Below are 26,366 nucleotides of genomic sequence, written 5' to 3'. Positions count from 1 at the left end.
CATCCACAAACATGCTGCACGGGCTCTGTTCAGTCTAACATTGAGGTAAACCTGGCCCTAAACTATTACCAAGGGGCTAATGAAGGAGTCAAACAATTTAGACGTGATCGTCCAAGGCATATTTATTGCGAAATACCATGGAAACAGCCCATTGTAACCATGGAAACCGAGTATGGAATTATGCACTTCAATCGTCTTCATTGCCATGGCAGGCTAAGAAAGACAATAGGTTCTCACCACAATCGATGTGCCATGGTCAAAATTCACTTTGGACATACTGTAGTGTCGCGTATAAAAGCATGACCTGTAAGAAGCATGACTCGAATAGAAGCCGATTTTTGAAGCGCGCCATAACACAGAAGCATGGTTTGAATAGAAGCCGCTCCCTGTAAAGTACATGTGCGACTACTGTAGACTCGTACGCCCAAGAACGCGGTTTCAGAGGGCCAGCCTAGCAAAGTTCTTATTTTTCAGCGCCCCAGGCTACGTTCTTATTTCGCGTTCTTACGCGTCCAACATGACCCGTGACGCTCATGTACAATGCACTTAAAAGTCTTTGCGCTACATGTACCGGTTGTACACTTTACATGCACGTGTAGTATGTAGCGCTGCACTGTACTGGGTGATGTTTTCGCGAGGACCCGACAGGAGTTTGTGGTTGCGGACTTGTTTTTCGTGTACTCGGACAAGAAAATGTCGCGTTCTTAAATCCAGGCTGGGGCGTTCTTGGGCGCCATGTTCTTGGGCGTACGAGTCTACTGTACATGCGTGGCAGTATGCACTGCACAGTGCAGACTAATGATGTCGACGTAGAAGCATAACTTGAATAGAAGCAGGGTTTGAACCCCGGCCCGCGTCTGGACATCACCAACCCCGTCTACAGAGAGCGCCTTCTCGCGACAGTGTCATGGTGGTGGCAGTAACTGTTGACAGCTGACGAGCTGAGAGAAGGACGCCATGGGCAGAAGTTGGAAGAAAAGAAGATTTAAGAAAAGCAATTCAGGTTTAAGTAGCTACATGACTACCAGGACGACATCCAGGAGCGATCAAAGAATACACGACTGACGTAAGGAGAAGTCTAAAGCACCCTAGCATAATGAGGGTCAGAACCGGGTTCAACACCCATATGGTTCAAATGGTCCGAAGGGACCGGGGCTCTGCCAACCGTGGAAGGTTGTAGTAAGGTCACTGTTTCCGAACACAGTGTCCTCCATCTTGTTTCATGCCGTCTATCTAACAATACATGTACAGTCATGCACAGGTATGTACACGATCCGAGAAGCCACGAATGTGTGGGACCACCTGGCTTTAACTTAAGTTTAAGGACCGTTTTTGCTCGCACCGTGGGGTGGTCGCTTAACACCAGGTTTTACTATATTTGTCTCATAAGCTGTACAACAGTCAAGCAGATCATCCGAGAAGGACGGGTTGGTATGCTGACTATATTTGCCACCTTGAAGCGACTGTAAGAATGGCGAGCAGACCTCATCTTTGTGAAGTGTGTGGGTACAGTGAGGGCTGCGTCCTACCCGCCTGTGTGGATTCACAGGAAGTGTGAGCTACGAAGTCTGAAGAAAATGTTGAACAGTCTCTGCTGGGATGACGACTACACCATAGCTCAGTGGTTAGAGCATCGCTAGCTACAAGCGAGGGTCCCTGGTTCGAGTCCTGGTGGTGACAGTCAATTTTTTCTTCAGACTTTTCCCGTTTGTCTCTTTCCCTCAAACTGGTGAAGACCTCATCTTTAGTTTCTATTTAAGAAAATTTAGGACGAGTCTGATATGTTGACAAAGTCTGGGTACCGGCACCGGCGATCAGCGGCGCGAACGGTTCGCAAACCATTTTTGATCAAAATTGTACGGGATCGGTCCCAGGGCAGATCGCAAGAGTTGGGCACTGCAAAACTTTGCTGGCGATCCCTTGCGATTTTTACCGTATGATTTGGTTGCGATTGCACTGGCTCACAGGATTGCCATGCGCCGGAAGAGATTGAAAGAGGCCCACCGCCGATGACTCCCGGCGCATACCGGCGATATGTGAACCAACCCTAAACTTGCGGTTGCTAGGACAACGCAGTAGACGGGCACCACGCGAGACACCTCAAGCCAAGGAAATCTTTCTTGTTTGCAGATCACGTATTCACCAAGTCCCTGGACTTTGTATCGTCCCTTTTTTGGCCGTAGCGCGTTTCCTGATCATACCCACTTAGACAGGCGGAGGCACTATATAAACCACCCCCGATGACAATGATGTTGTATCACTTCGGTGCTACATATACTAAAATTGGAACGATACAGAGAAGATTAGCATGGCCCCTGCGCAAGGATGACACGCAAATTCGTGAAGCGTTCCATATTTTTTGCCAGCCTCGCTGAGGCGAGGTGCCTGGAAAGAGATGTTTTTTCTTCACAATAGGGAGGTTTCGCTCTACGGAATTACGTATTAAAATAACGTATGAACTGCACGGAATTTTCATACGTAAAAATCAGAGCTGTTGGGTTTCGCTCTACGTGATTTCTCCACGACTGCTAAACATTTGTTTGTTTGTTTGTTTCTTTTATTTACATGCGTTGTTGCTTTGGAGACGCGTTGGCTGCATGCGCCCACCGTATGCACCATGAACCGAAACCGCGTTTTTCATTATATTTTGCACGTGGTGTACGGTGTGTGTACCTTGTGTTTCGCGCGGCTTGAATATTGCCATGGACAAATGCGGAAAATGCGAAAATTATTTCAAAAAGTCCTACGGAGGACCCAACGTAGGAAAGAGCTTTCCTACGGAAATCCGTAGAGAGATTTACGTATGAAAGTTGCCCTCGCTCCCCGGCGCGTACGACATACGGATTTTCATACGTAATCACGTAGAGCGAAACCTCCCTAATGTTGTTGTCTGAAACGTTTGTTCAAGTTTGATGAAGCAATATTTTGCCTTGATATTTGTATGTCAACAACAGTACAAAATGAGGAAGTGAATTTGGACGTGCTTCTGACATCAAGTATGCCAGCGAAGTTGTGAGGCGCTGCGCAAAACCCGCAAACTGCATATTTTCTAAAACAAATGAGAATTTTCTTACGGTCTGATTATACAGAGGAATTGTGTGTTGCTCCCGACATGGGAGCTCACGGTTTTCCTGCCGACTTGAATTCTCACTTGACTGCCATCCAGAGCGCACGAGAATTCCATCGAACAGTCCCGTGTGACTCAGTAAACCTGCAAGAAAGCACCACTCCCTGCTCAATGCACAGTGTTTCGGGGAATTGACCCCTCATCAGTTGAGCTTGAGTAGGCGGAGGAAGATTGTGCCTGAAGAGCACCACTTACATTGACAATGATTGTTACATAGTGCTCTCCAGGCACAAACATCACCAGGGATACAAACTTACAGGGACACTCCGTTTCCAGCGCGATCAACACCTCGTGAACACCAGCTAGCAGCATGAGTCAGTATCGCTCATGGAGGTGTTGAACATGCGCTGAGGACCTTTGGCCAATAACAACGTTGTTGCCTCCAAACCATCTAATTCGCAAGCACGCGCTGGGGCCATCAATGTGAAGAAGAGGTTGGTGCGACTTCGGCGATACTTGGGGAATTGTGTGTTGCTCCCTACATGGGAGCTCGCGGTTTACCTGACTTCTTCAGGGTACACTACTAATAATTATACTTTAAATACAGCTTGTTTGGGTAAATTCCTGTCACGCGAGTTGAACTCGAGCTGAACCTTGGTGTGAAAGTAATTAGTTGTCGCCTGCTGGCGCGGTGACCAGGTGACTGGTGTACGCAGGAGCACGTGACCGCTTGTTCAACCATGTTCGATTGGGAATAAGGCCTGAACGCTGCACCACAGCCTTTTCGGACCAAAACCAGTCGACTCGGCGTCCAAAAGACTACAACATATGGACCAATCGCGGTCATCCGTGATTTTATGCTTCAAGTAAGAACGAAATGGAGCTTTTAGAGACATTTTGCATACAAATCCCCATCTAGTAGGGCGCAATCACCCAGTTTCGGTGGAAGCGCGCGAGTTCATTTGGGAATAACGGAGGAAGGGAGCGCCTCAGCTTCCTCAGACCAAGACCATTCGACTCAGCACCCCAAAGACTACAACTGGTGAAAATTTGATTTCGGCTAAACTTCCCCTTTAATCCAAGTAATTAGTTGTACATAGATTAGACTCGGGTGGAGAGCCAAGGAAATTTATCAGAAGAAATAAAAAAGGACCAAAGAGCTACAAGTTACGTGATAATAATTATTATCCACTAACACCACGAGTTACTTTACAATCAGCTCATGCCCTCCTTGTGTTATTTCTCTAACTTAGAACCTTCCAAGGTGGAAGGCTGTTGGAGCACGCATCCGAGATGTGCTAGAGCTGATTGCCAGTTGCATGTAGGTGTAGAACGTCAGTGCAGTTGGTCAGTGTGGTGCAATGCTATCGCATGAGCTGTTTGTTAAGTAACTGGTGGTGTTGGTGGATAATTGTAGCGTAACTTGTAGCTCTTTGGTCCTTTTCTTCTTCTTATACAAGTACATACTGAAGTAGATTCTTCATTTGTTTACGACCAGTTCTGGCCATGCATGTGTAGGCATACAACATCTAGAGTATTCTTACTGACGATCACAACTAACCTTGTACGACAGTGCTATGTGGTGGGTGCGTGGTGTTTCTAGCCCTGCGTAGTATACTAGTACATGTACCATCTTAGTCAGCTTCTCCTGATCGGCGACCGCATCCCATGAATGCATACATCGTTTGGAAAGCTTGTGGCATCGAGGAAATCCTTGTTCTGACACCATGGGAAAGCTGCATGGCAACATGAAAAAACTCTTCATGCTTTTGCAACCATCATGAATTTTGGTGATGAAAGATGTTGACTAATCATTTTATTATAGGCATTGGGCGCTCATGTCAAATCAAGGCAATACATGTAGATTGACCAAAGAATATTATAGCTTTAACGTTATACGTAAGCCTTGGGGATTTGAAAAATAAACCCTCGGAACCGTGCAATATCATACTACGTAGGCTATAAAAACGAACAATAGGAGGACAGAGAAAGTGTTTTTACTCCGAGTTTCACGCACTAAGCGATCATCAGAAAACAGTAATGAGAAATCTGGATCAGTATTGGTTTATATGCTCTTGGACAGCCTGGAACGTCTCTGTTTTACGTAGGCTATGTATGATTGTTTCATTCAGTAGCCCACCAGCTCTCTATATGTGTTCACTCCTCTATGCTGTATGTCATGCATGACCTGTTTACTTCGTGCCTACATGTATATGGCTTCACTGCGACTTTCTCTATAATTATAACTCCAGACGCGACTTTCCCTGTATATCTCCACTCAGGTTGAGACTTTCTCTGTATGACTCCAGCTCAGATTGCCAACTTCTCCATACAAAACCTGATTTGGAGCCATACAGAGAAAGTCTCAACCTGAGTAGAGATATAAGGAAAGTCGCGTCTGGAATTATAATTTATAGAGAATGACCTTCGGAACAGGTGATGACATTATAGAGACAGTGACGACAGAATACAGAAATGATGCCATACTCATGATACTGAGTGTAATACTAGTACATGTATTGTATGTACTAGTACAATGTACATGTACATAACCGGTGTTCGTGTACGGGTCGTAGTTTACTCGACCACACAGCGCTGCGCGGGTCAGTTGGATTTCTTTGGGTCGGGTAGGCAGAGTGTGGCAGTGCCTGCTCGGCACCAGATCAGAGCCAAGTCAGCAGCCCAGGACCAGGGTAAGTGAGAGGGGGGGGGGTGTATCTCAGGGTCACGGTGGAAAGGAATTAACCAGGTGCCCCCACATGTACTGTTCGGCTGGTATACGACAGGCACATGTGGTGCCATCGGTGGGCATTCGAAGAAGAAGTAGTAGTAACGACTAATGTATTATACTCTCGAGTCTTGGCTGGAGAACCATCTACACCTGTTCATTCATTCGTTCAGTGTTTTATCGCAGTTTATACTCTTGCTGATCTGACAGTGCTGACCCAGGTGCTAAGACTTCGGGCTAGTAGAAGCCAAACGCCGTAGTCATCAGATCTGACAGAAACAGGCAACGAGAAATGGTAGACGCCAGTGCAGTGTCCAGTCCACTTCTTGCGAAAGAAAAATTCCGTCTGTCACCATGGTCACAGCCAGGATGCATTGCCCAGTACAATGGGAAGAAAGGCTTCCTTCCCTGCCTGCACGGTGAGAGCCACTGCACCGCTAGGAACGTCACGCGAGCCATGAAACCAAGGGAATGGACTTGAATTGAAAGGCATCGTATGCTCTCGTCGTGCTGCCGTTGAGGCTATTTTGCGCCGAGAAGCAACAATCCCACTAATATCGTTATAGCCGTGGTTGGCTATCACCCATTCTTATCTCTTTACATTTTCACTGGCCGGTGTTTCCACTGAGTCTTGAGAATGTATTGTGCACAGTCGCAGGTCGCAGAGGACTTTCAAAGTCAGTTAGGAGCGCACAGGTGGTCAAGGAGGAAAAGGCATGACAGCCAGCAGCAGTATGGGCCAGGGGGAGGTTGTAGCTCAGGTGGTGGTACAAAAATAATAATTGGTGGTGCCAGGGAATCAAAGGAACGCAGCAGTCGTAGTGACGGTGTCCCATTCAAGAGTGGTAAGTGCCACTGGCAGGAGTTCGATTGGCCCGAAGTGGTATTTCGCAACAGCTCGAAATCAGGCTATTCAAAGTTGGGAGAGCGGGAACACATGCTCAAGTACACCGTGTATCCCACCCACTGTGACCCAGGCCACCATGGTACCAATGCAACACAGACTTGAGCACACTTACTTTGTAGATGTGTTTTTTAAGGGCGAGTATTACATTGTATGTACATGTTACATGTACCGGTAATTCTCTTCTGCCTTTTTGCGAGACGTTCTGTCACCAATAGTGTGTATAGATCCAACTGGTGTGAATTCTGGAACATTCTTTGGGCTAACCTTTACTTACAGCATCAAACCACAAATCACGTGATATTGATAGTAAGGTACCCTGGAAGCTACTTGCATACTCCGCACAACCATTTTGGGCAGGGTATGCAAGTACGCGTTCCGACCGAAAGTGGAGAACGACTTTCCGACATGAGGGGCCTCACAGGGATATGCAGCGTGGCAGCGGATAAGCGTGCCTAGCGAGCCCCTCATCAAGGCTAATTCCTGTGATGAAGGGACTTGAACTGGGAAAATCTCGCATCCAAAGCAATGCTTTGAGTTATTTCTGGCCGTTGTTAGCTTCTTCACCTTGTTCTTCCTTTTTTTGGATTGTAGCTGATCTTTCTCTCTTTCTCAGTACAACGTACTGTGCTGTAAGATGTGCATTTGTTTCCTGCTTCCCTCTCTCTCTCTCTCTCTCTCTCTCTCTCTCTCTCTCTCTCTCTCTCTCTCTCTCTCTCTCTCTCTCTCTCTCTCTCTCTCTCTCTCTCTCTCTCTCTCTCTCTCTCTCTCTCTCTCTCTCTCTCTCTCTCTCTCTCTCTCTCTCTCGCTCTCTCTCTCTCTCTGTGTCTATCTCTCTGTCTCTCTCTCTGTCTCTCTCTCTCTCTGTCTCTCTCTCTCTCTCTCTCTCTCTCTCTCTCTCTCTCTCTCTCTCTCTATCTCTATCTATCTATCTCTCTCTTCGTTCTCTGTATGGTCCTGAATGGCACAAGTGAGAGTGGCACTTCAGCCACACTTGCGAGAATAATAGATGCCCTGGGCAGTGGAAAGCATGCCATCATCAAGTCCGGGATGGAATCTTTTGCCAGTTTTGGCTAGGCTTGTTTTTCGTTGTAACTTGGCACATTCAAACGAGATGAAGACACAACACATGATGGCGGAGGATTGGCCTAGACGTGGCTATGTAGCTGAGCACGTAACAAGAAGACAATAAACTGGGGGGGGGGGGGGGGGAGAGATTGAATAATATAAACGTACTTAACCGGTTGTCACTGTTCCCTTCTGCCTTTGTACCAAATGTTTCACTCCGTGATTATTGCTGAACTGTACAGGGAGGGACAGCTGAACAACCAGCAATAATCGAGCTACCTAAATAGGCGTGCATGCACATGTATCTTACACAATCGTCATGCAAACTCAAACTCAGATATCCCGGCAATGGTGCGGACCTCACCGGGGAGATAGTTTCACAGCAGAGCATCAGTATTGCCAAGAGTACATAACCCCGGGGGTTATGCCCGGGGTTATGTACTCTTGGTATTACAGAACATTTCCGCTGGCCACAGTGGATCCGGTTTTCCTCGCTGAGTGCCTTTTGACAGCTGATGCAGCAAAGGATTCTGCTCATCAACACTTGAGCCAAAAGCGAAGTTGAGGGCTCACAGTGACACCCCTGTATGGCAACTAATTACTTCCCCCATGTCTCACCCCCAAGACGAACTATCCTGCATGGTATACGCGTATACGGTCCAGCCATACTGGCCGAAATTTAAAAAAAGAAGAATAAAGGGTGCATGCGCCCAACCAAGCATCTCCAATGGTCAACACAACAAGGTATGCTTAGCATTCGTGGAGAAGTCATGCTACCAGAACACAACATCGCGCCCGGATTTTTACGTCTGAAAATAGGGGAATTGATACTACATTGTATGCGGGCCATACATACCCTACGCCACTGGCCAGGGAGGCCTAACAACTAAGCTCAACCTTGGAAGAATAGCAATAGATACCAAAAGAACAGCGCACTACAATTTTGTTGTTGTTGTTGTTGTTGTTGTTGTTGTTGAATTTTATTTAAAGTCGCAACACAAACAGGCGATGGTGCCTCCTTTTATACATGTGAGCGACATGACACATTTTTAAATAATAATTATAGTACTTCAGTACCTTTGAACCAAAGGCTGGCAAATGGCAATATTTCTATCAGGAACAAACAACACTGTACATATAATAGCTCGGGAGAATAATTATTTTCATACTGCCGTATGCATGATACTCGTAACCCCGAGGCGCGCCTTGGGGATTGTGAAAGAAAATACTAGTACTAGTATTCGCCATGGTCCTGGATCCGTGTATGCATGCACTATCATTCATGGCAGGTTCTAGACTTTTAATTTTATCTCCGATCTGCTCGCTTTCAGTATCGCCATCCGCACGCTCTAGTCTAGACCTGGCCTGGCCCTGGGACGTGCACGGGCCACCTTCTGACGTGAGTTCAATATCACTTACATAGTCATTGCATAATACAATCATGTACATGTACTTCAGAAAGAATCGCCCGCCTACATCAGTACATGTATGACAAGCCCTGGGCAGATAATGCTCGAAAAATTGGCAGATTCTGCTCCAAAAACAGTGAACCGTATAAAAATTAATACTAAATCCTATGGCAGCCACTTCCTTGAATTCTGCATTTTCTTTATCCACATACTAAACATGCATGAACATACCAGAAGAAGTACCAAATTCTGCCAATTTTTCTGCCGGCATGACCAGCCCCGCAAGACCGGGCTACTTGTGGCACCTGTGATGAGTGATGACCATGATTGACTGGGCACTTGTGTGGCCAGAACAGCAGAACTGCCAGAAGGCAGAACAGTGTGCTCTCAGTCTCAGCATGCATCCTATCGGTATCACGCGTTGCCGGGCGCTTGGCCTGGGGTGTACGTGCGCCGATCTACGGAGCTCCGGAGGCGGAAGCATGATTGTACAGCCAGTTCATCAGTTGGCATTGTTGCCCTTGCACACATTCCAGTTCTTCTTTTGCAGATTAGCAGGATCCGTAAATAGAAAAGCTCTCCGCATTCTCCGTCCTCGACGGCATGCGGCCCAGAACCAGTGTACTACGAGTACTAGTATTCGGAGCGAACAGTAGCAGCACAAGCCTAGCCGGTAGTTGAACGAGTGGTGTCATAAGTTTGCAGATAACTAGATCCGGTACTGAAAATTCTTCGGCGAGGGTTTCGCTCTTGGTGGTGAACCTGTGCGGCGCGTACTTGGCTGTCCGACATACTGGAATGAGAACCTCGTCGACTGCCACTGTGATGTGGATTGTTCCTTCGCTAACGTTACTGCTTCTGCTTGAAGCTGGGCTGCTAGCCAAATCTCTTCCCGCACCGAACTGGGATGGAAAGGACCACTCGGAAATTCTCAAAGACCTGGCGCTGAACTACGAAGATCATACCCGTGACCCACGGGAGAATACTGGTAAGGAACGACCTACTAAAGCCATTGAGGAATTTCATGTCACGTTCGTCCTTCATCTCTGCCGCATTGCTGACTGGAGCGCAGAAGGAAGTCATTTCCAGGGTCATGACTTGTTCCGACAGCGATCCTCTCCACAATGTGCACCTGTGACCATGCATTACCCATCACTTCCTGAAGAAAGTGAACTACAGAATAATATAGTCATGGTATATGGTATAGGGTTGGCGGTTATAGCAATATAACGGCTATAGTGTTATCATATTATTCCAGGGTGCGACAGAGTTCTCGCCTCTCGGCCATAGGAGAAAATGTTGAGTCACCTCCACCATTACACTGCGCTCTTTCGGCGACTAGCACACAACCATCACCACTGCGAGGACACTTCCGTAGATTATATAAGACATGGTTAGCATTTTACCGTTCATGCTATTTTCGACGGCAATAAATCGCCTATTGTGATCAAAATCTCACTTCAAAACCACTCAATTGCATACATTGTGGATCGCTTATACTTTTTTTGTTTGTTTGAAGTTTTATTTTACATCGCAAACCAAACGGGCATTGATGCCCAATATTATGATGGCGATAGAATAAAAAGTGTGGCTCGATAAAGCTGCACTTGAGAAAATGAGAAAACAGTCAATAGGAAGTATTTGTACCGGTAATTTCAAGTCAAGTTCGAACGAAGTAACAATCAGAGAGAAACAGGAAGATGAGGACCTATGCCAGAGGGAGGTGCTACTCGGCCATATTAACCGTAGAAAAACACTTTCAGCAATCTTTTAAACGGGGCTGGACGACGATACTGAAGTAGTAAATGATGGTGCCTACAGGTAGGTTAGGGAAACTGAGATTTTGTAAATGCTTTGTACTACCAGCAATATGGTGATAAAGTAGAAGCCGATTGTTGTTATTTTGTACTAAACAAGTCTTGGTATAGTATTTACATGCCCAGGTACGTATGATGTATGTCTGTTTGTGTATGTAATCTTGACTAAGTCATAAAGTTATGACTTAAATACTACCCTATCCAATCGCATGTAGTGATAACCATCTATATAGTGATCAAATCACACTTTTTCAAACACCTACCCTTTAACAGATCTTTATCTATCTGTATCTATCTGTATACTGTCACCTGTAATTAGTCACTGTTATTTTTAGTATTCACTACACCCCATGTCGTCATAGCCAGCACCTAACTACCTAACTACCTGGTCCCAGGGTGTCAGAACAGGTGTGGTAGGTGCTTAATCTTGTGAGTTTGAAGCAATAAAAGATGGGCTATTTTGGCCGATAAATCCCTAAATTACCCACGTGAGCCCCCCCCCCCCCCCCACACACACCTCTTCATGGCCGCACCAATGTGGAATACCGCACCGACGCCCCTAACTAAAGGTCCCTGCAATACAGATGTGAACCTATTCCCAAGGTGGCTGCTGTTGGTGGAATCATAGCCTGGGGATCACGTTTTGTTCTTTACTTGAGTTGCAACTGAAGCCTAGTTCTGCCTTCTTTGCTTTGCGCCTCATTCTTCATTGTGTCTTGTTTTGTGTTTGTTTGTACATGTCTCTCAGTAGGGATTTGTTCTTAGTAGAAAACGGAATGAATTCAGTCCCTCGCACCCAGCCATTGATTTTGTGGAAACAAGCTTGATACTTGCGATGGGAGAATCAACATGGAGGGGCTTTTCGGTGTAGCCAGGTTAAATTCTAGAAGATGGCATCGAGTATTTCTTTGTCAGCGAGAGGAGATGTCCATGCCCTTGCGACCCAAAGTCCCGTTTCCATATGACGAATTTGTCTGCTCTGCGCTTGCTGCTTTTTTCAGGTGATGAATTTCGCTTGTTTTGGTTGTGTCACAACGCAACAGACAACACCATTGTCTTTAACATCGAAAAACAAATGGCCATGGGAATTTTCAAGGCAGTTAGACGCTTTGTTCTTCCTTTATGAGCAATTGTTTTCCACCATCATAGAAACGTTTGCGGCATTGTACTCGTCCCATATGCGCAGTTCGAGTGACGTGGCTTGCAGTGTCTGCTCCAGCGCCGGGTGAGCCGGGTAATCCACCCGGTTGGGCGGCGCTTGGACCCGGTTGAAAATATAGTACCGGGTCACCTGTGACCCGGTTGGTACTTTACACTTTCGAACTTTGAAAGGACTGACTACATGGCTTGTAGATCTATGTGTCAGATACTTCTTCTTCTTTCGTATTTTTATAATTCCTGTCCTCTCTTTTCTAAATGCGGCTTATCCATTCGCCTTTATATGATTGGGCCTAGTTCCCGTTTATTGTCCGAATTAAAAAAACCAAACAACCAGTTAAAGCATGTGACTCGGCTGGTGAGACAGCGCCAGGTACATGTGTACCCGGCTCCGACCCGGTTGAAATGGTTGCGCCAGGTACACGTGTACCCGGCTGTCCTACAATCCTAGAGCAGACACTGGCTTGGTACATAATTATGTACTGTACAGTGTATAGTGTGCAGTGCAGTCGTTGTGCTCTTTTCTCGATGCTCCCATCACTTGGATCTATCCGTGTGTCAAGCTAAAGTCCAAACGGACCAACTTAAAATTACTATAGCTCATGAATGGTTGGGCGGATTGGAATAATACTAACGGAGTTACAAATGCTACGCACTTGAGAAATGAAGAAGACCAAATTCCAAGTTTTAGAAGCAAGGTTGCAAATTGTCTGTAGTCACTATTCTACATGTGGGTTTTTTTGTTTACTGTTCAACATGTTCCTTGTACAGAATGCAGTGCCAATGCTAGCTACACTGGCCAGTGTAACCTGGACTGCCAGTGTGTGGATGGCAAGTGGAAATGCTGTCGACTCAGGAAGAGTGTGAACAACCTATCTCAGGTAGTGTGAGGATCTGAAAACAGTGAATGTGTGCATGTACAGTGAACCGCTTTCTTCAATATGCCAAGGCTCCACTGAAGCCAATCAAAGGTCCGTAAATAAGTACGTACTGATAATTTCAAATTTCGTGGCCACAGCCGTACTAACTTTCGCGTGGGAACTAACTTTCGGGCATGAATTGACTTTCGAATCTGACGTGTGTTTAGTGGAGAAGTCATTTTTCACGGACATGTAGATGTACAGTCATGCTGCGTGCTGCATATGCGAGCCGTACCCGTACTTATTTTGGCAGTATGTATTTCGGGCTTGACTGTACTTCAAAAGACAGAGTTAAAAGGATGAAGAGGGTGTATATTTTTAGGGCAGGTACAGTCAAACTTGTCCCTGTGGACACCTGAGAAAAACGGACACCTGCAAGTGAGGACAGCTCGTCGCATTCCCATTGATTTTGTGTGCATTTCAGTATGCGCGGACACTTGAAAATGCGGTCACCTGTGAAATGTGAAATGCGAACACCCTCGCGTGCCCATGCCCACGTCAGCATACAATGTGCGCATATGACGATTACGTTGGACAGCCCGGTTGCCCAACGTGTCATTGCTCAACAGAAAAGCAGAATGCACGTACGGTAAGTATTCGAGAAGAAATGAGGAACTACAGAAAGACATAAGGAGAGCTGGAAAGAAAGAAGAATCATCACAGAGAGAAGAAAGACCAAAAAGAAATGTAGGGAGCTAGTTCACCCACGTCAGCATACATTATGTGCGTATATGAGAGTCAGTCACGTTGGGTAGCCCGCTCACATGCATGTGTGTGCACATGCTTGTACTTGTGTGTGTGTGCATAAGTGCGTATGTGTGCATGGATGCTCAAGTTATCGATGTGTGCAATGTACATCTTTCCAGACCATCTGGTAAAAGGAGAGCGATCGCTCTCGCGCGCCTTCGCTCTCCTTATTTTCTTTTAGGGCGCACTTTTCGTCGCGCGCCTTGAGAATTTCGAGCGCATCCGCATCACTATGAAGTTCTGAAAACACTCAAATTATTTCGTAACTTGGCTTTCCCTAAACGGAATCGAGTAAAGGTCTATTCACATTAGAAAGGTCTCAGCTGTCGGCTCCAACAAATCGGAAGTCGATCCGAGGTCCAATAGTGGAGTTACGGCACTTGTAAGGCATTTTACGTACCGTTGCAAATTTTCACTTCCGCACTTGGGCGGCAATCATAATTTATTAGTTTTTGACATAAAGGATTTCCCTCTGTTGTGTGACAGTCCGGGCATGCATAGACCTGTGTGACGCCAGGCACAGGTCTTTAGTCGTCAGCTACAGAAGAAAGGAGCGCTCTGCGATGAATAATACAAAATACCATGGATCTTAGCGAATTGTCTCAATTTCCCATTGCGTGTGTCATTGTCTCTGATGAAGGGAAATTACAGTTGTGGTCCGAACAGCTTTCATTTACAGTGCGTACGGCGATTTTCCAGAACGAATTTGGCAGCTATTAGGTATTGAATCCGATTGGGGTATGGCAAGATGTTGAAAAAACCCGTATTGTGCTCACATTGGATAGAAAAGGCGAGCGACTTTTTTTTGGGGGGGGGGGGAGGGTGGTGGGGACTGCTCTCCCACCACTCTCCTTGAGAGGATAGCGAGAGTGATTGTTCACTCTCCTGGATATTTCTTACACGAAGGTCTGTCTTTCATTTCTCTACTCTGCAGGAAGAAAAAGACCGCTTCAGCCAGGCATTTTTGACAGCCGCCACCAATGAGATCTATAAACCCGCAATGACCTCCCTGATCTGGTCGCATGCCGTGTTCGCCTGCTACGTAGTGGCCAGAGAGGCGTACATCTACAATACCGAAGTGTCTTATCATAACCTGATTGTGTTTGCGCTGGAGAACCTGCTACGCCTGATAGACTGTCACGTGACTGTGCCGTATTGGGACATATCTATAGACTACGACAAAGTGAGTATGGATGTTGGCTAGTTCAGTCGGCATGAACGTTGAAACGGACACACAGGCAGTTGACCTGACGATTGCCTGAAATGTTTGTGAATTCAATACATGTGTCTGTTGCTGTGTCTTTTAAGTGCAAAAAAGAAAATGAGTTATCAGAGCACTTGCAAGTGGCTAGGTCAGCCACTGAACTACAGGGGTTGCATTCTGTACTTCAGTAATGCAATTGTTTTGAAGAGTTGACTATTGTGCTTGACTTTAGGATATATGTTCGTAGAATGCTTGATCATGTACAACGCATGGGAAATGCAATATGCACCTATGCAACAAACCAACTGCAGGTGCAAGGTGAGTACTAGTAATTAGTGGCAATAACCTGAATATTTGAATACAGTCAACTTCGCCTATAACGACACTCGGCAGGGCATCAGAGAAGTGTCGTTATTCGCGAAGTGTCCTTATACCCGAAGTCTCATGTGTATTACAGTTAGATGGGACTTTGCTCTGGGCATGGAAATTCTGTCGTTATTCGCAAATTGCCGCTATATCCGCAGTCGTTATTAGCGAAGTTGACTGTATTTGAATAGGTGGCTAGGTGACAACAGTTTAAGGATTGCAATAAACGGACCAGCTGATGCGTCATTTCACGAAGGTTGTATTGAAAAGTCATGAACAAATTCTAGAGAAAGTAGAGAAAGTGGTGATGGACAAAGAAATAACTATGATGCAATGTGAAGAACAATAATAGGAACGATGAAAAATATAAAAGTGCACTTTTCCGTCTACTTCCGGGAATACCATTATGTGTACATAGCAAAAGTGAACAGAATTTGAGTTACGGCGCCGCATGTATGACCTGCTTTTTACTGTATATTTAATCAGGTAGTAAAGGGTTAAATAGCCTGAATGTTCATACCGTACCTTCCTTTTTCTTTTCTTTTTCCTTTTTTTGCGCTTAGAGTTACTTTGAGCAACTGCCAGAAGGATTTGGGGGAACAGGAGTTCCCCCGGACTACTGCGTAATGGACGGACCATTCAGAAAAGGTACGTCTCCCAATGCATGTGTATCTGAGAACAGTTGTAGCCGACGGTGGCCCACTGGTGCATGTGTATTGCTGTCGATTCTCGGCTGCCAAGCATCATCGAGCACCATAAATAAATTCACATCTGAATTCTTCCAGTGGAAGGAAAAAAATTCTGAGCACTTTCGTTTCCTTACGCTGCACTCCTAGTTGTCTCCCTTTTGCCATAACACAACGTGCAACGGTAAAAGCACGTATTAAAGAAGGAAATGTTGAAAGCTGAATATCCATGACACCTGCTATTTGACCACTCCCATGTACCAGGTTGTCTTGAAACATGTGTATGAACAAATCTCCGAGACACGTGAGGCACATTGTGCTTCATCTGTCATATTGTTTTGGTATGGACGAGATGGCTAGTGAGCGGCTCAAAGGCTTTTGCAAGTTGCTCACAACCCCAATTGCTCATTTAAAAAAAGTAAATGATCGTGTCCGTTCCCGAAGGGAACTCACGACGGCCGCTAACACCTGGTAACCCCTAGCGGCAGATGCAGCGCCTAACGGTGGGGGCGAGTGGATAAGTCTCACAACCACTGGCAAGTGCCAAGAAAGACCCCATCAGCTGCATCGATGTACCCCTTGTGCCTGGCCACAAGTTCCCAGTTGACTGTGGGTAGCAGCACGAATTGGCATTGCTCATTTTTGATGGTGAAAACAGGATCGAGTATGCAGTGCATAAAGACATGCACAACAAGCAGCAGAGAATTAGTGAAATGCCAGAATGTTCAGTTCGAATTCAAAAATCTACCCCCCCCCCCCACACACACACACACTTAGTACCTTAGCTCCCCCCCACCCCTCAGTTGCAAACCCCTCTAGCCGATGCCCCTAATCTTACATACATGTACCTCCCAGTGCCAGATCCGTGATGAATGCACACTCTGGGCTGCTGTGAACAATGTGCTGGGAAGAACTAAACTACAAATGTCTCGTCATGCTTTGCTTTCTGATCTACTAGTAAGCTATCACCAGCTTGGATGTGTATATTGTACTGCACATTAAACCTGTGCCGCTTGACCAGGTGACAATGTGTGCCACCAATGCTGACCATAGTAGCAGCAAACGTCACAGCTAGCTGTAGCTGTGTGGCCTTGCAATCTATTAGCACTTCAAATGTAAACCATCACTTGAAACCTTCAGAGGTCCAAGTATAATTCCAGAGTGTAACACTTATCTATCCACTTTTCAGGTATTGACCAGCCTTGCGAAATGGACATTGGCCTGTTGCACAATACTTGCCTATTCTTTCTGTCGGAAAGTTGCTGCAAGATGAAAGACAGGCTTAGCACGCCACCTGTCCTTGGCTTCTATCAACTCCAGCTGCCAAGTCTGTAGTGGACTGAAAATATACAGAATCACATGACAAATTACTTGACTAATGGTGGCATTCAATTGATAGCAGTTTACAGAGCCATGTAAACACTGATATATCAGCGATATTTCACCATAGCTTTGGACATGAGATTCTAGCTGGAAGGCTGTTCTCTTCAGAAATATAATGTACATGTTGTGGGGTCATTTTACGCGTAAATTGAAGGAGCCCCCCCCCCCCCCCCACACACACACTCCCCTTAACAGCCCTGACCGTAAATTCCTCTCGGCCCACTGGGCCAGAAAGGGAGATTTTTCAAAATGCTTATTCTTGTCCAAAAATTGTTGTAGGTTGTGGGTACAGTAAAACCTGTGACTAACGACCACCCCTCCCTTGGGGCCAGAGAAAGTGGTCTTTAGTGGCAGGTGGTCCTTAGTTAGAGGTTTGCACGGCACAACCATAATGTGAGACCGTCCGTGCCTGGCGAAGCGGTCTGTCTCGTAGTACCAGGCTGGTCGCTAGTCACAGTGGTCTTTAGTTACAGGTTTTACTGTAGATACATCTATACAGTGAATCTACAGGAAAACCTGTAACTAACGACCACCGTGACTAGCGACCGGCCTGGTACTACCGACCACTTCGTCAGGCACGGACGGTCTCACATTCAAAATGCACTGTGACTAGCGACTACCTGCTGAACGCGACCAGCGACCGCCTTTTCTTGTCCCAATGTCGAATTTTGACCCGTAACTAGCGACCGAGATGTAGGAAATCAAACATTGCTCGAAGCTCCTTCTCGAAATGTTGATGATTTTCCATGGTCCTGAAAGGACTGTTTCGATACTACAGCTGGACAAATGAACGCAGTCTCATTTTGACTGTGGAATCAGTGTGGACTGCACTACACCTGTCATAATTTCAAGTGCTGTCAAGAACAAACATGATAGGAAACGTCTTGGAGAGCGCATCCAAAGCGCTCTTTGATCGATGTTACTACTCGAAGGAGAAACTAAGACTGAGCGGCTCTCTGTCGAAGTGCAATCACACAGCTCAGTCACCAGGTCCCACTGAGTCCACAGAAGTCAGAGAAGTATCCGGCAAAGAAGCACTGTTCTGCATCTCAACATTGCAACAGTTTACGTTGCAGCGTGGCTTGTCTACCATGGCAATGGATGTAGAGAAACTTGGTGCCTTCATGAACAAACTTGAAGCCCAGCGCAAAGAGAAGCTTCAACAGGGAACTCTTGACTCCTGGCTTCAGAAGTAGGAGCTGTATTTAATGTCTGCAATAAAACTTGATTTTCTTTCTCTCCAAGTGTTGTATGATCTGAAAGAAGAATGTCAGTGCGCAAGTGGTGGGGGATTGTATTATCTGCATTTTGACATACATATCATATAATGGGATCCATATATGGTCACGCTGTGCAAACCTCTAACTAAAGACCACCTGCCACTAAAGACCACTTTTCCGGGCACCAAGGGGTGGTCGTTAGTTACAGGTTTTACTGTATATAAAAATGCCTAATGCTTTATTTTCCTATGAAATCAACAACACTGGCAGATCCTTGCATTTCCCAGGCAGGATCTTGAAAAATGAGTTATATCTGGCCCTAATCAAGCTGTGTGTGGTACACCTTGAAACAAGGCACAGCACACGATCTTGGGGCATGGGGGCACTCCTCGCAGTAGTATCGAGACTCCCTCCGGACACCTCTTGCCGAGCATACGGCGCAGCGCTTCTGTGGGCTCCCCTCCTTCGGTGCGCGGGGAGAATTGCCGGATGATGGCGTTCAGTGAGGCGGAGGTGTGGCTGACACTGTGGATGCTGATGAGCTGCAGTTACAGCAGCTGTGGGCAGTGGTTCATCGGCGGCACGGATCTCCCGGAGCTCTACCTTCCCGGGGTTGATTAGCATTGAGCACGCGACACGGATGAAGTCGTAGTGGGAAAGGGTGCTGCCATTTTTCTTCTGAATTAGGTAGACATTCAGAAGGCGCTCCTCCATCATGCGTCCAGCCAACTTCTTGTACCACTTGTAAGACTTCCGTGCTGACGTGTAACAGGAGAGCATGGCGTCGTTCCTGTCAACTCCACCCATGAACTTGTAATCATGGACAAGGGCTAACTTTCTCACCATCCTGCCTTGGCGGTCATGTTTCTCGGTGGCGATGATATTCGCAGTGTGCATGGACGACAGAAAGCAAACTTCCTTCGTGTCACGCAGCTTGACGAATAGAAGGCCATCAGAACTGCGGCTGACAAACTCTCCCTTCTTCAATGCACCCTTGCTTGCGGTACCTTTTGGCAATCCAGAGCGGTTCTTCCGCACTATAAAACAAACTGCGGTGCCGTTGTCAGCCAGGTATCGCACCAAAGCCACTCCACGCATACCAGTTGTCAACGAACAACTGGTATCCCTTGTCAGCGAGAGGTTGCATCAGTTTTGCGACGACAGCTCCGGACACACCGACTTGGTGGACCACATCATCATCAAACGAGGCGTTGTCTTTGCCGACATAGATGATGAAGTCGTGGAGGTAGCCGGAGTCCTCACACAAGTACACAGATCTTGATTCCGAACCGAGTTCGCTTGGACGGATTGTATTGCCGGAAGCTGAGGCGTTCCTTCCAGGCCACAAGCTCCTCGTCAATGCTGATGCGTGCTGTGATGTACACTTGCTGGAAACATTATTTATACGTAAATCGCCCTTCGCAAATTGTCTTGCCAAGTTTGTGATTATTTTAGTTTGTACAATGTATACGTACTTCTATTGAATTCTATTCTTGGCCAATGATGATTAATGTCTCCAAATAAACGTTACAATTACTTGATTTTCTCATGGTTGTGATCCCTAGATAACTTCAAAGTGCCAAAGTTCGTGTACAACGGTACTGAACTTCCCTACTCGGACTGCTTGGTGCGGAACGTGTCTTCCACCTTCTACCCTACGTCTAACATGCAATTCAGTACGCTGCTAGCTGTGCCTCCGGAGAGTTCGGTGGCGGTGGAATCAGGTGGGCTTCTTTTCTTACTTATATGGTATTTGTTTTGTAGTGCTCCTGATTGTAACCGTGTGCAGTTGTAGCGGTGTAGACGGAACCTGCAGTCATGTTTCTCCTGGCAGGAGAATGTGGAAATATAGACATAGCGATACAAATTTTGCTTCTGCTTCTCTCAAAAATTCATGATGAATGTATCGCGATTCTTGTAAGTTGGCCTCAGATAGAGGGTTCCTCATTTCTTTGCTTTTGAATCCGAAGTTACTGGAAGTGAGTTCCGTAGTCACGAATCCACAATGGATTGTGTGTGTGTGTGTGTGTGTGTGTGTGTGTGTGTGTGTGTGTGTGTGTGTGTGTGTGTGTGTGTGTGTGTGTGTGTGTGTGTGTGTGTGTGTGTGTGTGTGTGTGTGTGTGTGTGTGTGTGTGTGTGTGTGTGTGTGTGTGTGTGTGTGTGTGTGTGTGTGTGTGTGTGTGTGTGTGTGTGTGTGTGTGTGTGTGTGTGTGTGTGTGTGTGTGTGTGTGTGTGTGTGTGTGTGTGTGTGTGTGTGTGTGTGTGTGTGTGTGTGTGTGTGTGTGTGTGTGTGTGTGTGTGTGTGTGTGTGTGTGTGTGTGTGTGTGTGTGTGTGTGTGTGTGTGTGTGTGTGTGTGTGTGTGTGTGTGTGTGTGTGTGTGTGTGTGTGTGTGTGTGTGTGTGTGTGTGTGTGTGTGTGTGTGTGTGTGACGATTATGGTCACACACGTCTTTCTTCTCTTTCTCAGACTCCTCCAGACTTTTCTTTCATTCTCCTGGGTGGTTACCAACAGCCAGTGCATGCCGGAGTATGTGGTGTGATGTGTGTGCGTGAAGAAAAAATGAAAAAGACCAAAAAGTAGGGATTCACTGGCCAGAAAAGCCACTTCATAGCTGTGTGGTGTAGACCAGGCTGAATAGTGGTGGTCAATTCTTCAGCCTTGCAAGCTGTTGAATGGTGCAATCCCAGCACAAGCTGCTATGGCTTCTGCTGTAGCATCGCTATCATCGCCTCTGGCGATGGGCGTCCAATGGTCCAATGGTGTGTGTGTGTGTGTGTGTGTGTGTGTGTGTGTGTGTGTGTGTGTGAGGGATTCACTGGCCAGAAAAAGTCACTTCAATCAGCTGTGTGGTGGATACCAGGCTAAAAATAGTGGCGGTCAATTCATCAGCCTTGCAAGCTGTTGAATGGTGTAATCCCAGCACAAGTTGCTATGTCTAACATAGATGTTCGCTATCATCGCTTTGTTCGCTATCATCGCTTCCGCGATGGGCAGGTCTGAGGTGAGGTGTGTGTGTGTGTGTGTGTGTGTGTGTGTGTGTGTGTGTGTGTGTGTGTGTGTGTGTGTCTGTGTGTCTGTGTGTCTGTGTGTCTGTGTGTCTGTGTGTCTGATGTTCAATTTCCATAGGCACATATAGGCAGCAGGTCACATCCAGCCGTGCCAGATAACAGACAAACTTCACAATCAAAATATCTGAGTGGGTAATGCAGATTGCGTGTTTCATATCATGAAGCCTAGTTATGAGCTATCAGTAAAAGTGTTGCAGGAGGTGAAAGGCCAATGTGTTAAAAGCTAACACTATAGACTTGTGTGTGCGCCGTCTTGACAGGATTATTTGAAACATTCGATGCCAACTTCCATCTGGCGTTCCGTGGCTCGTTCAAGGGACTCATCCCAGGCCTGGATCCACTATTCTATATGATACACAACTTCATCAACAAGATCATGGCCAATTACCAGATGCAAGGCCCCGAGCATTTAACTGGTGACGGAAGGTGGAGCAATCACGTCCCACTATCAAGTAAGGATACTGAAGACTAGAGTGGGTTTTGCTTGGCCAACTTGCAGGTTACATCTTTATAGAATGCAGGGTTCTAGCCGAAGGACACAGCCCCCCCTACTCATTTGTCAATGTTCGTGTTTTTCAGGCAATTCAACGAGAATGCAGTCGGTTGTCACTAAACGAGGGTTCATAAAGACACAGTCGTCTGGGGTGAAGTGATGGGTGAAGTCAGGGGTTCGCCCCTTACGTGACATTTTGCATGGCAAGACAATTTTGGAAAATGGAAAAATTCATTATGGGGTAACTTTGTCCCCTGCCTGCTGTCCTACTGATTTGACCTGGCTTGAACCCTGTAGCGGAATAATGTATGCTTACCTAGAAGTTTGTTTCTCTACACTGGAGAAGGTGCGGTCACATACAATGTTCATCTGCAAAGACAGCGAACTGTTCATGTCAAATCATAATCAACACCGTTTCGGGCCCGGCTGGTTAGATGTTGGAAATCGCATGCCTAATCCTATGTCTTTCTTACTTTACTTCTAGAGTTGTGTTGACGTATACCAACACTGCAGTCATAATAAAGAGCAACAGTATGTATGATGCTGTGTGTGGTGATTGGGAAATTGTATTGGGTTATGGCTCTTTACGACCATGACAATTCCATATGATTGCATGCTACAAAACATAGCAAGATGATTCCGTTTCCTTCCCTGCTTCCTTTTGTTGATTTTTGTTTCAGCCTTTCCTTGGTTCGACGGAAAGTCCTTCCTCGACTGTCAGAACTTTCCGAACGAAGTCTGTGTCAAATGGGATGCCGCGTTGGATGAGGACCGGGCAGTGCAGATGAACTACTATGCCGGACTTGAAGTGCCACGCACGCATCACATCGTAGTCCCATATGAGGTACATGCAGCATTGTAGTCGAGGGAGTGTAGGCATTTGTGCGATGTTCTTTGAATATCTTAGCAGCAAAATAGTTGGCTAGGTGCCGTCATGTATGCATCTGTAATGATCTTCCTAAACGTGGAGGGAGCCGGAGGACGTGGCATCAAATGCTATTGAGCTGGCACTGTCATTATTATTCCTATCAATATTTGATCGTGCAGTGTAAAATATGCCGGAGATGAGGCTGCATTCATAATTTACCTACTAATAGAGACTCCCCTTGTATTGAAGTATTGTCTCCTGTCTCCTCAACATTGGTAGCACTGCCGCCTCTGTCAGGTCCGGGGCTGGCAGGAGCTGATGGAATCCCCAGTTTCAGCATAACGATTAGTCTGGACTCAATATGCTCTAAAGTTCATCGAGTTCAACGGTTCTCCCAGCTTTACTGTGCCCACTCTTTGCGCGGAGACTTATGTGTACACGCTCTACCAAACAGGGTTCTATCTGAAACAGGCTTTAGCACAAGACACTATGGTATACTCAAATCTAAAAAGCATGTTTCTTGGTGCACAGGAAATCCGGTAACTTTTCGGTCGATATTATGTTTCGCAAAACATTCTCTCGTTGTTTGATCTTGATTGTGATTGTACCAGACTATACGGTTGATGGATATTGATAAGAAGGCTCAGACAGACTTCAAAAAGTTGCTCGCTTTGTTGAAGAAGAAATACAGCACCTTTTCTTTTGACAGTAACGGAATACGAGTTGGACCTGGATGGTAAGCAGTCCGGTCGTAACTGGACATCTATGCTGTGTTGGTGTTAGTGTTCATGATAGCAATCAAAATGTGTGTGTGTGTGTGTGTGTGTGTGTGTGTGTGTGTGTGTGTGTGTGTGTGTGTGTGTGTGTGTGTGTGTGTGTGTGTGTGTGTGTGTGTGTGTGTGTGTGTGTGTGTGTGTGTGTACATGTATGTACTGTCGTGCACATTGAAACCCAATGGGATGACCAGAGCCGGAACACTTACTGCCTTAGCGCTTGCATGCATTGTACTAGTCTGTAGTTTACGCACACACTGTGAATGTGCTAGTCTGTAGTTTACGCACACACTGTAAAGATGGACCAGCAGTGCTCCTGGCTGCAAGGCCCGTGCCCCGTGGTCGCTTGACTTCTCAGCAGACTTCAATGTCCACAACGGTATATGTGGGCGCATGTTCTGAGTAAATAAATATAATGGCAACCTTGTGGCAAATGCTCACCACCATGATGCTGACCTGAAATGCTTTGGGCGAAAACAGGGACAAAAATCGAAAGAAAGTTCGAAAAACATAGCAGTGCCTGATGTGTCATGGCTTCGATTTTGATTGACTTTGAAGAGTGCATTTCTTGACTGCACAGTACTTCATACCTGCCCAGGACCCCGATATTTTCGGGATTACCCTACTCGCGCAATATTTACAATGCCCATGACAGATGGGGCACTACTCGACCGGGGGGGGGGGGGGCACTATTCAAGAGAGGGCTTCATTTTTTCACCGGCTCTTAGAGACTGGGGCACTATTTGAGATAGGGCACTGTTCAAGAGAGGGCTCTGATCGCGCGAGTATGGTATCCCACATTTTGGATGAACTCCCGCGATTTCGAAATTTATGTCGATTATCCTGAAAATCACAGTACAAGAAACGCGTTCTGGGAGCACTTCAAGTGACTGTGTCTAGTTGTCCTTATTAATCCTGTACCACCATAGCTGTAGTACCAGTGGGTCTACTAGTACTCTCTCCATGAGCAGTCCCTGAAGAACCTCTTTTGAGTCATGAACATGCGTAAAATGTGAACTACATGTATATCATCACCATCATCTACAATTATGGTAATCAATAATGTCACGAAACGTTGGTGTCATCATTTAAAAACAGTTGAAAACGGAATTTTGGAAAAATTACATATCCTGAAAAACCAAGGCAGATTCCGGGATTTTTTTCCCTGGCAATCTTGAAAAAGCACACTCAATAATTGGCAGGTATGGTACCTACATGTACATACATGAGTGCAAGGGTGAGATTGCAGGTGAGCAGCTACCTGTGCTAAGACTCATGTTGAATGCCACAGCAATATCCATTGTACTGTGCTACTAGCAGAATGCTCTTCCTCACAGCAATATCCATTGTATGTAGCAGAATGCTCTTCCGTAGTCTCAGCAATATTCATTGTACTGTGCTACCAGCAGAATGCTCTTCCTCACAGCAATATCCATTGTATTGTAGCAGAATGCTCTTCCTCTCAGCAATATCCATTGTACAGTGCTACCAGCAGAATGCTCTTCCGCTTGACTCAAGTTCGGTGCTGTCTCTCATTCTTGTGTTCCTTCTCTTCAGGGAAAAGGATTTCGAAGCGGGATTCTTCTCCTTGAAGAATGACCCCACGCCGAAAAAGTGTCAGGCCTACGAGAATATGGACCCGAATTTTATACACACGAACAGTTCTTCGTCGCTTGTGGAGCTGGTTTACGGAGATCCTAAGTCCGGAGTCAATAACGATGGGAAACAATGACCTTGGTCTAGGATGCTAGAAATCAACTGATACTGTGGCCAATGTTTTGCTGAATTCCTCTTCAATAATCAGTCCTTCCATTTATTTGAAAGACGGCGAGGAGATGACCCCTATACCCCTCATTTTGTGTTAACTTTTTTTCCCTTCGTCCCCGTATGGTGCTTTTTGACCCCAATAAAATATTTTGCTGGGTAGCTAATACTAGCCATGCAGCCATGATCTTGTGTTTCCGTACACATAATTATGCCATTGCTTCCAACAAGCTGCTTTCATTGGAAGAAAATTGAAGTGTGGCTTGAAGGAGGCATGAAACCCCGCAATTGTACATTTGCAATATACTATGATCTCGACATGTCTGTGTCACATGCACGGACCTCTGAGTCACTCCGCGCGTGCTGGTCATTGCACAGTGTAGTGGTGTAGTTGCTATGCATGACTTGATAAGTGGTAAAATGTGGAAAAAGCAAAGTGTCGAACTGTCACTCTCGCGTGTCATCGTTAACAGGTACATGTGCATGAGCTGCGGTGTAAAAGTGTTGGAACTAGCGGCATGTTCGATTGTGAAATCCGTGGCCCCAGATCCGGATTAGTGAAGTTTGGACCTGTTCTATTGTACGAACCCGGTTCCAGGTTGCTCGGATTCTTATCTAGTCAACCCACCTCACAAAGGTGACTCGACGGTTGTGACAGATCCGTTTTCACTCTGCTCCCCAAATCGGGCAAACATTCTTGTTTTTCTAAGTTTTCTTGCTTT

At 46.1% G+C, this 26,366-nt stretch overlaps 1 protein-coding gene and 1 non-coding gene across 2 annotated transcripts in view; both read left to right on the top strand.

The window, feature by feature from the left end:
• The window catches only part of LOC135809746 (uncharacterized), a 53,712-nt gene extending 27,618 nt beyond the window's left edge, over positions 1-26,094 (top strand). The window contains exons 2-9 of the mRNA XM_065323164.1: positions 12,923-13,032; positions 14,753-15,001; positions 15,952-16,036; positions 20,243-20,401; positions 22,007-22,198; positions 22,920-23,083; positions 23,719-23,843; positions 25,438-26,094. Coding sequence (XP_065179236.1) covers positions 12,923-13,032; positions 14,753-15,001; positions 15,952-16,036; positions 20,243-20,401; positions 22,007-22,198; positions 22,920-23,083; positions 23,719-23,843; positions 25,438-25,612 — 1,259 coding nt within the window. The 3' untranslated portion in view covers positions 25,613-26,094. The remainder of the gene's footprint in view (positions 1-12,922; positions 13,033-14,752; positions 15,002-15,951; positions 16,037-20,242; positions 20,402-22,006; positions 22,199-22,919; positions 23,084-23,718; positions 23,844-25,437) is intronic.
• LOC135811020 (U6 spliceosomal RNA) lies at positions 2,255-2,360 on the top strand. The gene has a single exon (XR_010552494.1). It is a non-coding gene; the product is annotated as a U6 spliceosomal RNA (small nuclear RNA).
• Positions 26,095-26,366: the final 272 nt, after the last annotated feature.

This window comes from Sycon ciliatum, chromosome 2 (assembly GCF_964019385.1).
Source record: "Sycon ciliatum chromosome 2, ocSycCili1.1, whole genome shotgun sequence".
Taxonomy (NCBI): Eukaryota; Metazoa; Porifera; class Calcarea; order Leucosolenida; family Sycettidae; genus Sycon; species Sycon ciliatum.
Note: the sequence above shows the minus strand (reverse complement) of the source record. Positions and strands in the feature narration are given on the sequence as shown.